This window comes from Rana temporaria, chromosome 2 (assembly GCF_905171775.1).
Source record: "Rana temporaria chromosome 2, aRanTem1.1, whole genome shotgun sequence".
Lineage (NCBI taxonomy): Eukaryota > Metazoa > Chordata > Amphibia > Anura > Ranidae > Rana > Rana temporaria.
In genome coordinates this window covers 64,766,540-64,781,241 of record NC_053490.1, presented here as the reverse complement: position 1 = coordinate 64,781,241, position 14,702 = coordinate 64,766,540, and the positions used below count along the sequence as shown (strand labels likewise).

At 45.0% G+C, this 14,702-nt stretch overlaps 1 protein-coding gene across 1 annotated transcript; it reads left to right on the top strand.

Moving 5' to 3' along the window:
* Positions 1-1,964: 1,964 nt before the first annotated feature.
* EBPL (EBP like) lies at positions 1,965-11,655 on the top strand. The gene is made up of 4 exons (XM_040340283.1): positions 1,965-2,215; positions 5,529-5,598; positions 7,432-7,570; positions 11,293-11,655. Exons 1-4 carry the CDS (start codon positions 2,036-2,038, stop codon positions 11,531-11,533), a joined length of 630 nt encoding a protein of 209 aa, XP_040196217.1. The 5' UTR covers positions 1,965-2,035; the 3' UTR covers positions 11,534-11,655.
* Positions 11,656-14,702: the final 3,047 nt, after the last annotated feature.

The following is a 14,702-nucleotide window of genomic DNA, read 5'->3' as shown; positions in this document are numbered from 1 at the left end:
TTAAGAGACATAGCAGACCCGTCGTGCTTGGCCAGCGGGCGTGATCACCACACACTATCGTGGGCACGAGAGCCAGAACAGGGATTTGTAAACACACAAATCCCTGTTCTGACAGGGGAGGAGAGACAGATTGTGAGTTCCTACAAAATAGGAACAGCGATCTGGCTCCTCCTCTTGTCAGTCCCATCCCCACACAGTTAGAAACACACACACACACGAGGGAACACTTAACCCCTTGATCGCCCCCTAGTGTTAACCCCTTCCCTGCTAATCGGTGCATTTTTATAGCACTGATCGCTGTATAAATGTCAGTGGTCCCAAAAAAGTGTCCGATATGTCCGCCGCAATGTCACAGTCCCGCTAAAAATTGCAGGACGCCGCCATTACTAATAATAAAAAATATATATATATATATATATATATTTTTTTTTTTTATAAAAATGCCATAAAACTATCCCCTATTTTGTAGACGCTATAACTTTTGCGCAAACCAATCAATATACACTTACATTTTTTTTTTTTACCAAGAATATGTAAAAGAATACATATCGGCCTATACTGATGAAGAATTTTTTTTTTTACATTTTTTGGGGGGATATTTATTATAGCAAAAAGTAAAAAATATATTTTGTTTTCAAAATTGTCGCTCTTCTTTTGTTTATAGCGCAAAAAATACAAACCGCAGCGCTGAGTAAATATCACCAAAAAAAGCTCTATTTGTGGGATAAAAAGGACATCAATTTCGTTTGGGTACAGCGTAATTATCAGTTAAAGCGACACAGATCCACGTACAGCGGCGCATCTTTCCGCCGGGCGTAGCGTATCTAAGATACACTACACCGCCGTAACTTATTTTTTTTTTTTTTTAGAATCCTCAAAGAATGCGCACCGTAAGTTACGGCGGCGTAGTGTATCTTTGGCGGCGTAAGGGCACGCAATTCAAAACGATGTGATGGGGGCGTGTTTTATGTAAATACGTCGTGACCCGACGTAAACAACGTTATTTTAATGGCGCATGCGCCGTCCGTGGGGGTATCCCAGTGCGCATATTTGAAATTAAACCGGAACAAGCCAATGCTTAAGACGGTGACGTCATTCTACGCAAATCCCTATTCGCGAACGACTTACGCAAACGACGTAAAAAAAAAAAAATTTGACGCGGGAACGACGCCCATACTTAACATTGAGTACGCCACCATATAGCAGCTTTAACTATACGCCGGAAAAAGCCGAACGCAAACGACGTAAAAAAAATGCGCCGCCCGGACGTACGTTCATGGATCGCCGTATCTAGCTAATTTGCATACTCAACGTGGAATTCGACAGAAACGCCACCTAGCGGCCAGCGTAAATCTACACCTACGATCCGACGACGTACTAAGACGTACGCCTGACGGATCGATCCCTCATTCCGTCGTATCTTGTTTTGTGGATACAAAACAAAAATACGACTTGGGAACTTTGAAATAGATACGCCGGCGTAATTTCTTTGTGGATCTGCCCCTAGGTGTATAGCGGTATGTTAGGTTCTTTACTGTACAATTTACTTTACTGAACTTTCGGGATTTTTTTTTGCTTACATTTTGTGTTTCCCAAAGTTTTGTGTGAATATGGTGTAACCTAAACAATTGGAACTGCCACCATTTTATTCTCTGGGGTGTCTGTTTTCACAAAATCAAGAATGTTTTGGGGGTTTTATTAATTTTTTTTTACACATGTAAACAAAAAGCAAAACCGCCTTTTGCAATGAAAGGGTTAATGGAACTTGTTACAGAAGTCGGATCTCCTGCATTGTCCCGGGGGGGAATCAATAATCACATCTCTCGCTATCTCTCCAGCAGGCTGGCGGGTGGGCGTGGCCAGAGGTCGCGTTTATGAAGAGTGGGCGGGCTACACATGGGGAGATCCTGAGTGCAGTCGCTTTTTATTGGCTGAGATCTGGGGGTGTGTACCTCGCCGTACAGCGCCCCGCCTCCTCCGTATTCCAGCCGCTGCCCGCAGTATAGTATACTGTGGTATAGCGATATTGGCAGCTATGGCGGACGGAGCGGCTCCGGCACTGCTGAGCTCGGTGACCTTGTACTCCTTGGCGGCCTGTGCGGCACAGCTGGCACTGGGCTATGTCCTGGCACAGCGGCTGGGGGGGAGGAGCTCCGCGACGGACAGATGGGTGCTGGTGTGGCTCTTCTATGATGCTATCGTACATTTCACACTGGTGAGTGTCAGTCCCGCCCACTGGGAGTGGCTGTGCATAGGCGTGCTTGAGACCCCGCCCACAGGGAGCGTCTACATCGATGTGCTAGAGACCCCGCCCACTGGGAGTGTCTGTGCATAATGTGCTAGAGGTCCCTGTCCAGGGGGGGGGTGTGTCTGCATAGGAGTGCTAGAGATCCCTCCCACTGGGAGTGTCAGTGCATAGATGTGCTAGAGAACAAGCCCACTGGGAGTGTCAGTGCATAATGTGCTAGAGGTCCCTGTCCAGGGGGGGGGGGGCTGTGCATAGGAGTGCTAGAGATCCCACCCACTGGGAGTGTCAGTGCATAGATGTGCTAGAGAACCCGCCCACTGGGAGTGGCTGTGCTAGAGATCTTACCCAATGGGAGTGGCTGTGCATGGGAGTGTTAGAGATCCCACCCACTGGGTGCATAGGTGTGCTAGAGACCCGCCCACTGAGAATGCCTGTGCATGGGAGTGCTAGAGGTCCCGCCCACTGGGGGTGTCTGTGCATAGGAGTGCTAGAGGTCCTGCCCACTGGGGGTGTCTGTGCATAGGAGTGCTAGAGGTCCTGCCCACTGGGGGTGTCTGTGCATAGGAGTGCTAGAGGTCCCGCCCACTGGGGGTGTCTGTGCATAGGAGTGCCAGAGGTCCCGCCCACTGGGGGTGTCTGTGCATAGGAGTGCTAGAGGTCCCGCCCACTGGGGGTGTCTGTGCATAGGCGTGCTAGAGATCCCGCCCACTAGGAGTGTCTGTGCATAGAAGTGCTAGAGATCCCACCCACTGGGAGTGTCAGTGCATAGATGTGCTAGAGAACCCGCCCACTGGGAGTGGCTGTGCTAGAGATCCTACCCAATGGGAGTGGCTGTGCATGGGAGTGTTAGAGATCCCACCCACTGGGTGCATAGATGTGCTAGAGACCCGCCCACTGAGAATGCCTGCGCATGGGAGTGCTAGAGGTCCCGCCCACTGGGGGTGTCTGTGCATAGGAGTGCTAGAGGTCCCGCCCACTGGGGGTGTCTGTGCATAGGAGTGCTAGAGATCCTGCCCACTGGGGGTGTCTGTGCATAGGCGTGCTAGAGATCCCGCCCAATAGGAGTGTCTGTGCATAGAAGTGCTAGAGATCCCACCCACTGGGAATGCCTGTGATCTGCCGTGCTGGTTCCAGGTGTCCTGGAAGTTCCAGCGCATGCGCAAACTGATGCGCTGAGCTGGTTCCAGCTGTCGGGAAAGTTCCTTCAAGCACTGCGCAGGTGCAAACTTGCTGACGGAAATCCCCGAACGGCGGCCGGCATCCAGGGCGACGTGGATTTTGAGGTAAGTGGCCAGTCGGGCGAGGTTCGGGGATTTCCGTCGGGAAGTTTGCGCCTGCGCAGTCAGTGAAGGAACTTCTCCCACAGTGGAACATTGAGGACAATACACCTGCGCATGGGAGTGCAAGAGGTCCCGCCCACTGGGGGTGTCTGTGCATAAGAGTGCTAGAGATCCTGCCCACTGGAAGTGGCTATGCATAGATGTGCTAGAGATCCCACCCACTGGAAGTGGCTATGCATAGATGTGCTAGAGGTCCCACCCACTGGGAGTGGCTATGCATGGGAGTGCTAGAGATCTCACCCACTGGAAGTGACCAATTGAACATGGTGACTGGCCACAATGGTCAGTGACAGCTCGGCACTCCCAGCGCAAACAAGGGACACCGCGGTACACATATATATGGGCAGCTTGGTATTGGGCTCCACGACTGTGCTGCTGGCATTAAGGGGTTAACCCTCTACTTTTATTAAATGTTTTTTTCTCATTAGCATAATGTTTGCCTACACCTTGTCATATGAGTGAAGGGGCTTGTAATACATGTAAGACCCCTTTCACACCGGGGCGCTGCGCTTGCGGGACATTTAGAAAAGTCCTGCAAGCATAATCTTTGGGGCAATCTGGGTGCGCTGTATTTAGCGCTCGCAAAACGCCCTGCCCATTGGAATAAATGGGCAGCGCCTGAAAAGATTTTTTTGATTGGGAATGTTTTATAGCAGAAAGCAAAAAAATGTTTCCCCAAAATTGTTTATAGCACAAAAAAAAAAAAACTCAGAGGTGATCAAATATCACCAAAATAAATCTCTATCTGTGGGGAAAAAAGGACAAACATTTTATTGGGGTACAGCGTCGCACGACCGCGCAATTGTCAGTTAAAGTAATGCTTGCCGTATTGATGGCCTGGTCATGAAGGGGGGGTAAACCTTCCAGAGTGGTTGAAGAGGAACTTCAGTTGTTCCTGGATTCAGATACTCCCCTGCCCAGAGTATCCAGCATTGTCAGTGTTCAGCCAATCACTGACGTCCTCTTGTCCGAGGATGAAAGAATGTCCGTGATTGGCAGAACACTGAACACAGTGTCTGCTGGGAAACTGTCCGAAGATGAGAGAACCTCCGTGATAGGCGGAACACAGTGTCAAATGCCTATCACGGAACGGAACGCCACGAGGAAGCCGCGACTTTTAAAAAATGGACGCCTGTCAAGAATTCAGGTACTCGGGCACAGTGAGACTGCAATGGGCACAGGGAGGTATGGCACAGTGAGACTGCAATGGGCACAGTGAGGTATGGCACAGTGAGACTGCAATGGGCACAGGGAGGTATGGCACAGTGAGACTGCAATGGGCACAGTGAGGTATGGCACAGTGAGACTGCAATGGGCACAGGGAGGTATGGCACAGTGAGACTGCAATGGGCACAGGGAGGTATGGCACAGTGAGACTGCAATGGGCACAGTGAGGTATGGCACAGTGAGACTGCAATGGGCACAGGGAGGTATGGCACAGTGAGACTGCAATGGGCACAGTGAGGTATGGCACAGTGAGACTGCAATGGGCACAGTGAGGCATGCAAATAAGCATTGTTGAGCCTCTTTTCCGCTTACAGTAGCTGCTGCATTTTCACCCTCGGCTTATACTCGAGTCAATACGTTTTCCCATTTTTTTGTGGTAAAATTAGGTCCTCGGCTTATACTCGGGTATATACGGTACGCTTGGCTGTCTTGTTCTGGGGCGCATTCCATTGGTGCCCCAAGAACTGTGACCGAGCTGTCATGGACAGTTCATAGTCAACTACCAATGATTGGGAGCTGGAAGGACGGGCTCACAATGATGTTAGCACTGTGCAGCCAATCATGATCAGGAGCCCCTCTTTTCGGCCCCAGGGGTCATTGGCCCATTTAAAGCGCATCTTCCTGCCAAGGGTTAACAAAGGGAAATGTTCTTATAAATTGCCTCACTTATTCCTAATATAGATTCTAATGAGTTTGTTGTTTGTTGTTTGTAGGAGGGACCTTTTGTTTACATGTCTCTAGTGGGAACGGTGGCCACTTCGGAGGGAGCGCTGGCCGCATTGTGTAAGTTTGTTTCTTTGTACTTATCTATTACAGGTATTTGTTTTACTACCACAATGCACACAGCGCTTTACATACTGTACATTGTGATTTACCCCAAATTTGCACATTTTAACCCTAATGCATATATGCGGCCTTGCTGGACTGGGCTTTGCGTGGGACTGTATATGCGTATCTGTCTTTGTGCTGTGAGCGCGCCGCACAGACACCGGGGTCTCACTGGGAGCCCTAGGTCCCATACTAATGATCGGGACCTGATCGTTGTGATAGCCTCTGATTGGCTATCACGGCGATTAGTCACTGTGAAGCCCACACCGGTGATTCTCTCTCTCTGTGAATGGAAAGGAAAGATATATTGTAGAGAGAGATAAACAAACAACTGTGTAAAAACTAAAATAAAAAAATAACTAAAGGAAAATAAAAAAATACCTAGATCTAGGGGTCAGTCAGGGCCGCCATCAGGGGGGTACAGGCAGTACACATGTAAGGGGCCCGGATGGCAACCCCCCCTTTTTTTTTTTATAAAAAAAAATATATATATATATATATATATATATATATATATATATATATATTTTATTATTATTATTAAAGGGCCCCCGAATGGCAACCCCCCCTTTTTTTATAAAAAATAAATAAAAATGTTTTATATATTTTTTTTTTATTAAAGGGCTCAGAGGTCCCCAGGGCCCCATGTGGCAACCCCCCCCTTTTTTTTTATAAATGGTTATTTTTTCTAATTTTTTAATTTTTGTTTATATATTATTTTTTTATTAAAGGGCCCAGGGCCCCGGATAGCTACCCCCCTTTTTTTATAATTTTTTTATATATACATATTTTTCTTTATTTCTTCTTTCTTTTGTAAAGGCCCCCCCGTTTCTCAATTTGCAAAAGCCCCCCCCCCCCACTTCTCAATTTCAAGCGGCAGCACCCCCCCCCCCCCGGTTTTCTGCTTGAGGGGGCCCATGCCTGAAGCTGTGTATGGGGTCAGTGCCAGGGTTAGTGTTTGGGTCAAATAAGGTTCAAAGGTCACGGTCAGTATATTTTGGGCAGAATTTTAAAAAAATAATTCGTATCAATGACAGTGACCAGCCCCCCAGTTTTACTTACCTGAGCCCTTCGATCCCTCGGCGGAGACACGCTCTTCCTCTCGGCCCGGGGCTCTCGTCTCTTGATTGGATAGATTGATAGCAGCGTAGCCATTGTTTCCCGCTGCTCTCAATCCAATCCAATGACGAGGAGGGCAGGGCCGAGTCCGACATTCTGTGTCAATAGATGCAAATTCTGAACTCAGGAGCGCACGCGGAAGGTAACCCCTCCCCAGGGGGTTTACCAATGTGGGAGGAGCTTTGAGAGCTGCCGGGGGACCCCAGAAGAGGAGGATCGGGGCCACACTGTGCAAAACAAACTGCACAGTAGAGGTAAGTATGACATGTTTTTTATTTAAAAACAAAAAAACAAGGGTTTACAAACCCTTTGTATAAAATCTAAAATTGGATTAAATTAGGGGAATCACTACAATAGGAGAAGCTTAGAGGAAACCTGTACTTTTTTTATTGCAGAGCTCCCTTCTAAGACCCGCTTCACACCTAATGCATTTTTTAGTGTGTTTCCAGTTTTGCAGCATGGCACCGATTAGGACGGTCTCATTGCCGGCAAATGCCGCCGATTTGACATGTCAAAACGCAGCAGTGTGAACCAGGGCTCAATCATTATGGCAGCCAGATAACTTCACGTTTAATTGCTAGCTAAGCAATGGCAGTCTTTTGAATTGTACTAGTCTTGTTTGCACTTTATATCCCTTCCAGCAGACGAGGTTCTCTTCTTATTTTCCAGGGAAGGAGTATGGGAAAGCAGATGAGCGTTGGCTGCACTCAGACCCCACCGTTGTATCTCTGGAAATCCTCACTGTAGTTGTGGACGGTTTGTTGGCTGTAGCATTAATTTATGCCATTGTGAAGGATAAGTATTACAGGTGAGTGCTGTGTAGTACGCCAAGGTTTGTAGTTCTCCTCTCTTCCCAGGCACAGACCTTGGAGTCTTTCTTGGTGCTTAATATGCAATAGTCTAAGGCTGGCCATACATTATACAATTTTCTTGTACAATTTTCCTTTGGAGTTATCAAAACCATATAACATGAGATCAAACCTAAACACTTTCAATTTGTATACAATCAGACAGTCTCTTGCACTACAGTACATACCGTATTTATCGCGGTATAACGCGCTCCCGCGTATACCGCGCACCCCTAAAGTTGCCCCCGAAATTCCTGTAAAAAAAATGTTATATGATTTCATTACTTACAGTTTTGGTGTCTTCCCAGCGTCCATCGTCCGGTCCGGCGTCCGTCTGCGGCCTCGATGGTGTCCTCCCGGCTTCTCCAGCGCGCGCCTCAAGTCGAGTCCCCGCTTCCCGCGCTCAGTTAGAACGCCTCCGCCGACATATACCGAGTGCAGTAGACTCGGGTACATTCGGCAAGGCTCGGCGTCGCTCACGCTCTGTGACGTTTATGCGTGAGCACGAGCGAAGCCGAGCCTGGCCGAATGTACCCGAGTGTACTGCACTCGGTATATGTCGGCGCAGGATTTCAAACTGAGCGCGGCTATCGGCGTATATCGCGCACCCACGATTTTCCCCTTATTTTAAGGGGAAAATAGTGCGCGATATACGCCGATAAATACGATAGTTAAGGGGAAATCTAATGGAAATTGAAAAAGAAAATTGTATAATGTACGGCCAGCCTTAAAGTGGTTGTAAACCCACTTTTACAACTTGCACCTACAGGTAAGCCTAGATTAAGACTTACCTCTAGGTGCAAGAAATATCTCCTTAACCTACACGTTTAGGAGATATTTTCACAAAAACGCGCCGTAGACAACGGCACAGACGCACTCAGCGGTGCCATTTTTGTGAATGGCATTAGCGGGGTTAATGCCGTGTTTTCGCGCATGCGCAGGGATCATGCCGGTCCCGCACGCATGCGCAGGAGTGACGTCATCGCCGCTCCAGCCAATCGCATCGCCGGAGCGGCGAAAACAGGAAGAAGCTCCAGGGGACATGGCGGTGGACGGGACCGAGGCGGACTTCGGGGGGCTTCGATCTCAGGTAAGTGCCACATAATGAGCTAGTATGTTGTGCATACTAGCTCATTATGCCTTTCTCTTGCAGGTGTATTTAAAAAATAAATAAATTACCAAGGGTTTACTTCCTCTTTAAACAGGTTTGAGCAAAACATTGCTTTGTCTGAATTGTGACATAAGCAAAGATCAGTGCAGGTGGATAAAAAAACAAAATATAGCCATAAGTGCAACATGACTCAGAGCAAGTTCCAAAATGTTCTAATAGTCCAGTAGGAACGTTTTTAATAAGCCGCTGCCCCAGTGCACTGAGCAGAATTTACATTTGCTGGCTGGTGATTGGGTTGTAAAGCCTTAAGCTTTTTCACCTTAATGCATTAAGGTGAAAAACCTTCTGTGCTGCAGCTCCCCCCAGCCCTCCCCTTTTTCATTACCTGAGCCCTCCCCAATCCAGCAATGTGCATGATCGCAGCGGCTCCAGTCGATATCTCTCTCCTCATTGGACAGATTGATAGTAGCAGGAGCCATTGGCTCCCACTGCTGTCAATCAAATCCTATGATGCGGGGGATGTGGCCAAATCCTGCTGTCTATGTCAATGAACGCAGCAGCGGGACTTGGTAGCGAGCCTGCGCTGGTGCCCCCAGGGAAAGCGGTTTTCCGTGGGGGCACCCGATGAAGAGGACAGGGGACCCCAGAAAAGGAGGATTGAGGCTGCTCTGTGCAAAACCCTTATAGGCTTGTTTTTTATTTTTATATTAAAAAACTTGAAGGTTTACAACCACTTTAATTTCAGAAGGGTCGGGAGTATCAATTAGTGGACAGTGGTGGTCCAGTTGTGTTTTTTTAAGAGAACCATGTAAAAAAAAATATATATATATGTTTTTTTTTTTTTTTTTTTTTTAATAATCATACTTACTTAGGTGGATGCAGCATCGACTCTCTGCTCTATAACCCCTCCCGCGCTGGGCTGTGGAGGGGTGCAGGAGCGGCCAGCTTAGGCTCTCAGCGGCTCGCTGAGAGGCTCAGCCAGGTGAAGGTTCATGCATGTGGGCGGATCCCCACTGCATTGTCGCGATCTTGCCCGAGCCCGTACCAGCTCTGTGACGTCAGCAGACAGAGGGCTTCAGCGGGTCACAGGAGTGCAGAATGAACTGCATTTAACCCTTTCAGTGCGAGCTACATCTGCCTTATTCCCAAAGTTCAGCTACTGATTGCTGTCAGATAATTAGTGCAATCTACTTGTTGGTCGTTAATGAAAAGCTATGATGAATTTTCAATGAGTACACATATTGAATTATTGAAAAGTTCACCTTGTGATAACTTCTATGTGATTTGTTGTTGTTTGTGATGCATAAATTATTTTTAAAGCGTCGTCTATGGAGATTTTTAGGTACCAAAGTTTGTCGCTATTCCACGAGTGTGCACAATTTTAAAGCGTGACATGTTGGGTATCTATTTACTTGGCGTAACATCATCTTTCACATTATACCCAAAAAATTGGGCTAACTTTACTTTTTATTTATTTCTTCATTTTCCAAAAAAATTGCATTGGAAAGACAGCTGCACAAATACAGTGTTGCATAAAATATTGCAACTACCACCATTTTGTTCTCTAGGGTCTCTGCTAAAATATATATATATATATATATATATATATATATATATATATATATATATATATATATATATATATATATATATATATATATATACATATATCGGCCAGGATTCAGATAGAATAGTCTAAGTTGTAGGCGGGCGTAGCGTATCTGAGATACACTACGCCGCCGTAACTTAGGGCGCAAGTTCCGTATTCAGAAAGATCTTGCGCCCTACGCTGCGGCGGCGTAGTGTAAATGTGTCGGCGTAAGCCCGCCTAATTCAAATTTGGCTGGTAGTGGGCGTGTTGTATGTTAATCTATCATGACCTTGCGTAATTGACGCTCTTTACGAATGGCGAATGCGCCGTTCATGGACGTATCCCAGTGCGCATGCTCCTAATCGCCGCAAATAGTCAATGCTTTGCGTTGCGTGAATGTAACTTAGGCAAAGCCCTATTCGCGAAGAGTTTACGTAAACGACGGAAAATTAGACGCTGTCCCGACGTCCATACTTAACATTGGCTATGCCTCATAGAGCAGGGGTAACTTTATGCCGGTCCGACGCCTTACGTAAACGACGCATATAGATACGCCGGGCGCAACTACGTTCGTGAATCGGCGTATCTACCTAATTTGCATATTCTACGCGTAAATCTCCGGAAGCGCCACCAGCGTAAATATGCAACTAAGATACGACTGCGTAAGAGACTTACGTCAGTCGTATCTTAGTCAAATTTCGGCGTATCTTGCTTTCCGAATACAGAAAGAAGATACGCCGGCGCATGCTAGATACGCCAACGTAAATTGTTTCTGAATCCGGGCCATCATGTTTGGGGGTTCTTAGTAATTTTCTAGCACAAAATACTGATTTTAACTTGTACGCAACAAGTGTCAGGAAAATGACTGGTCCTTAAGTGGGTAACCATATCTTTCACACGATTGGGGAGACACTGGTTTTGTGAATAATGTATGGAATTATTATGTCCTATCATTTCTGATCTTCCTTTTGGTGTTTCAGGCACTTTCTACAAATCACACTGTGTGTATGTGAATTGTATGGAGGATGGATGACATTTTGCCCAGAGTGGATAACTGGCAGCCCCTACCTTAACACCTCCAACTGGCTCTACCTGTGGGTCTACTTGGTGTTCTTCAATGGCTTATGGGTGCTCATCCCTGGCCTATTACTGTGGCAGTCCTGGTTGGAGCTGAAGAAACTTCATGTCGGCAAAAGAAACCCTGGAAAGAAGTCTCGATAACAAATACAGCATACTCAAAATGTTAGGAGTTTTAATCACTTAATAATAATTTCCTTGTAACATTTTATTTTCGGGAATGAAAGTAATTTTTATATATTTTTTATAAACAATTTACAAATGTCTTGGTATTCAGTGGTATTTATTTTTTCCAGTTCTGTTTCCTTTACAAAATTATCCACAGTACATATCTAAGCAAGGCAATGACAGAACAAGATAGGAGATAGAACAAGATAGGAGATAGAACAAGATAGGAGCCCAAGCAGCAGAAATCGTTTCTTCAAAAAGCTTACTGGACTCAAAGCTGCTATGAAAAATAAAAGTTACACATAGAAGTTTACTGATCTATTACTGTATATTAGAGGTGCACCGAAATGGAAATTTCAGAACCGAAACGAAACCGAAATAAAAAAAATTACTTTTTTTTTATTTTTTATAATTGTATGTTAAAACATACACTCGCTGTGCCCCCAATTGCCGCCTCACTGTGCCCCCAATTTCCGCCTCTTGTTTCTTTTTTATTATTACTTTATCACTTTTTTTTGTAGCTTGTCATTTTACTTTTTTTTAGGGCTGTTACTGATCAAAAAATTTCTGTTCGATTAATCGTTTTTTTTTTTTTTATCGACTAATTTCGATTTATTATAACGCACATACAGATCCAACTACTTTTAGCTGATCTCCTTGCAGGCTGATTCCCAGTGCAGCTACCAACCACTGGAAAAATGGATAGCAGGATACAAAAAACACACAAAGGCAGCGCTCGATGGGAATAGCATTAAAAGTCTTCAAATAGGTAACCAAATAAATATTGCACTGGAGATAAAATCGATGTAGCTACATAAACTGTAAAAATGATGCGAGTAATACCAAATGGTACCAAAAGCAGTCATAAAAACATGTAGCCAAGTATGATACTGGTATAAAAATGTGTACAACGATACCACTGCTGAATCCAGATGAGGAGAGGTTAACATCAGTCCGTCGGTATGTAGATGTCCCATGAAGGGAACTATCACAACTCCCAGTGGATGGTTGTAGAATCCCAGGTTGATAGAGGGAAGTGTAACAGCCCTTGCGTGTGGCAGATATTTTTTTTTTTTTTTAAATTATGTTTATTGAATTTTTCAAAATATTAGTGTACAAGCATTTTCAATAAAGCATTACACATCAAACTTTTGCGTTGAGAAACGCCGACTTCTTGTCTTACATAAGTTTAAATGAACAGACATATTATAAACTTTAATAAGTATATATATTTAAAGCAGAACTTAAGTAAATGGGGAGGGGAAATGATAAGAGAGAGGAGAGAAAGGTTTTTCTGTTTACTGAAATGAGTAAATAATATTACGTATCAATAGGCATATTCTATAATTTCATTTTGTTATGTGTTGACTAAAAACGTCCAGAAAAAAGGTCAATCTTATCCAGAACAATCCATCAGGACTCCAGTAAGGCATGACATTCAGCGGAATTCACAAAGTGTGTCCAACAGGACCATTTATCAAGATATGATCTTGAAGAGTCTCTAGATTGATATATTAATTCTTCCATTTTGGAAATATGGTTTACCTTACGTATCCATTCCGGAATGGTAGGTGGGAGATTTTGTTTCCACTTTGCTGGGATGCAAAGCCTCGCTGCGTTGATGAGGTGTATTATAATGGTGTCTTTGTAAACGGAGTGAGAGAGGCTAGACAAGTGTAGTAAGTATTGTCCCGCCGTGAAATCGGGAGAGTAAGTAGTTATTTGTACTATCAATTTATGTACTCCCGTCCAAAATTCAGCCAATACATTGCATTCCCACCAAATGTGTATCAAACTTCCCGGCGAGACCATACATCGCCAGCAAAGGGGCTACTGGAAGAGTATCGGGTGTCGATGCGTTACTGTCAGGAAGATAAATTTCAGGATTTATTGTGATTGGGGTAACTGGTCCATACATGGAAGACACTTTCTTCGTCTTACATAAATTCCTGAATATCTTCAGGGACACTCCTACCATGGGATGTGTTTTAGTTATACGAGGGATCTTTTTGGGGTTGATCCATGGTAGGTGTCTTATAGGTGCACTTGAAAAACAGGAAAGTTCTTCCAATGCTATCCAATCTTTGGATCGAGCATGCACTTGCCAGTCAATTATCTTGGATAGGTGGCAGGCCCAGTAGTACTTGCGCAAATCCGGAACTCCGATACCTCCCAGATGCTTGGGTTCCACCAATTTGTCCCATTTAATTCGAGGTTGTTTCCCACCCCATATAAAGTTTACGCAAATCTTACGAAAGGATGTGAAAAAAGAGCTGGGGATACAAATAGGCAGTGTCTGAAATAGGTATAAAAATCTCGGTAGGATGTTCATCTTAATTATATTCGCACGGCCAAACCATGAGAATAGTCCCTTATCCCATCTTGTTAAATCGGATCTAACCACATTCAATAATGGTACAAAATTATTAGAGTATATGTCATTTAAATGGGGGGACAAATTAACGCCTAAGTAGGACAAAACTCTATCTTCCCAAACAAATGGGAAGTTCTTTTTGCATAGATTAACCTGGTCTGGAGGTAGGGAGATATTGAGGGCTCTGGATTTTGCAAAATTAATTTTCAGGTTGGACATGTCTTGGAAGATGGAAAAGTCTTTTAACAGATTGGGGAGTGTAATGATAGGATTAGTCAGAAATAATAGCACATCGTCAGCGAATGCAGCTAATTTATATTGTTTATCTCCAATGGTTATCCCCACAATGTCTTGATTGGCTCGGAGCCTACATAGGAGGGGTTCCAATATTAGAATGAATATGATCGGTGACAATGGGCATCCCTGTCGAGTTCCATTGGACACAGAGAAAGCCTCCGACAGGTTGCCATTTATTTTGATCCTTGCTGTTGGGGAGGAGTAGAGAAGGTTGATATATTGTAGCATACGTTCGTTTAGTCCCATAAATCCCAATGCTGCGTGCATATAATCCCAAGCTATCCTATCGAAGGCCTTCTCTGCGTCCAATGAAAGTACAAATCCCGGGAACTTCGATACCAGTAACCAATTTTGAATGTTAAGGACCTTGATGGTATTATCCCTGGCCTCCCTCCCAGGAGTGAATCCCACTTGATCCAAAGAGATTAGGTTATTCAGAAGGGGTAATAGGCGGTTCGCTAATATTTTCGCATA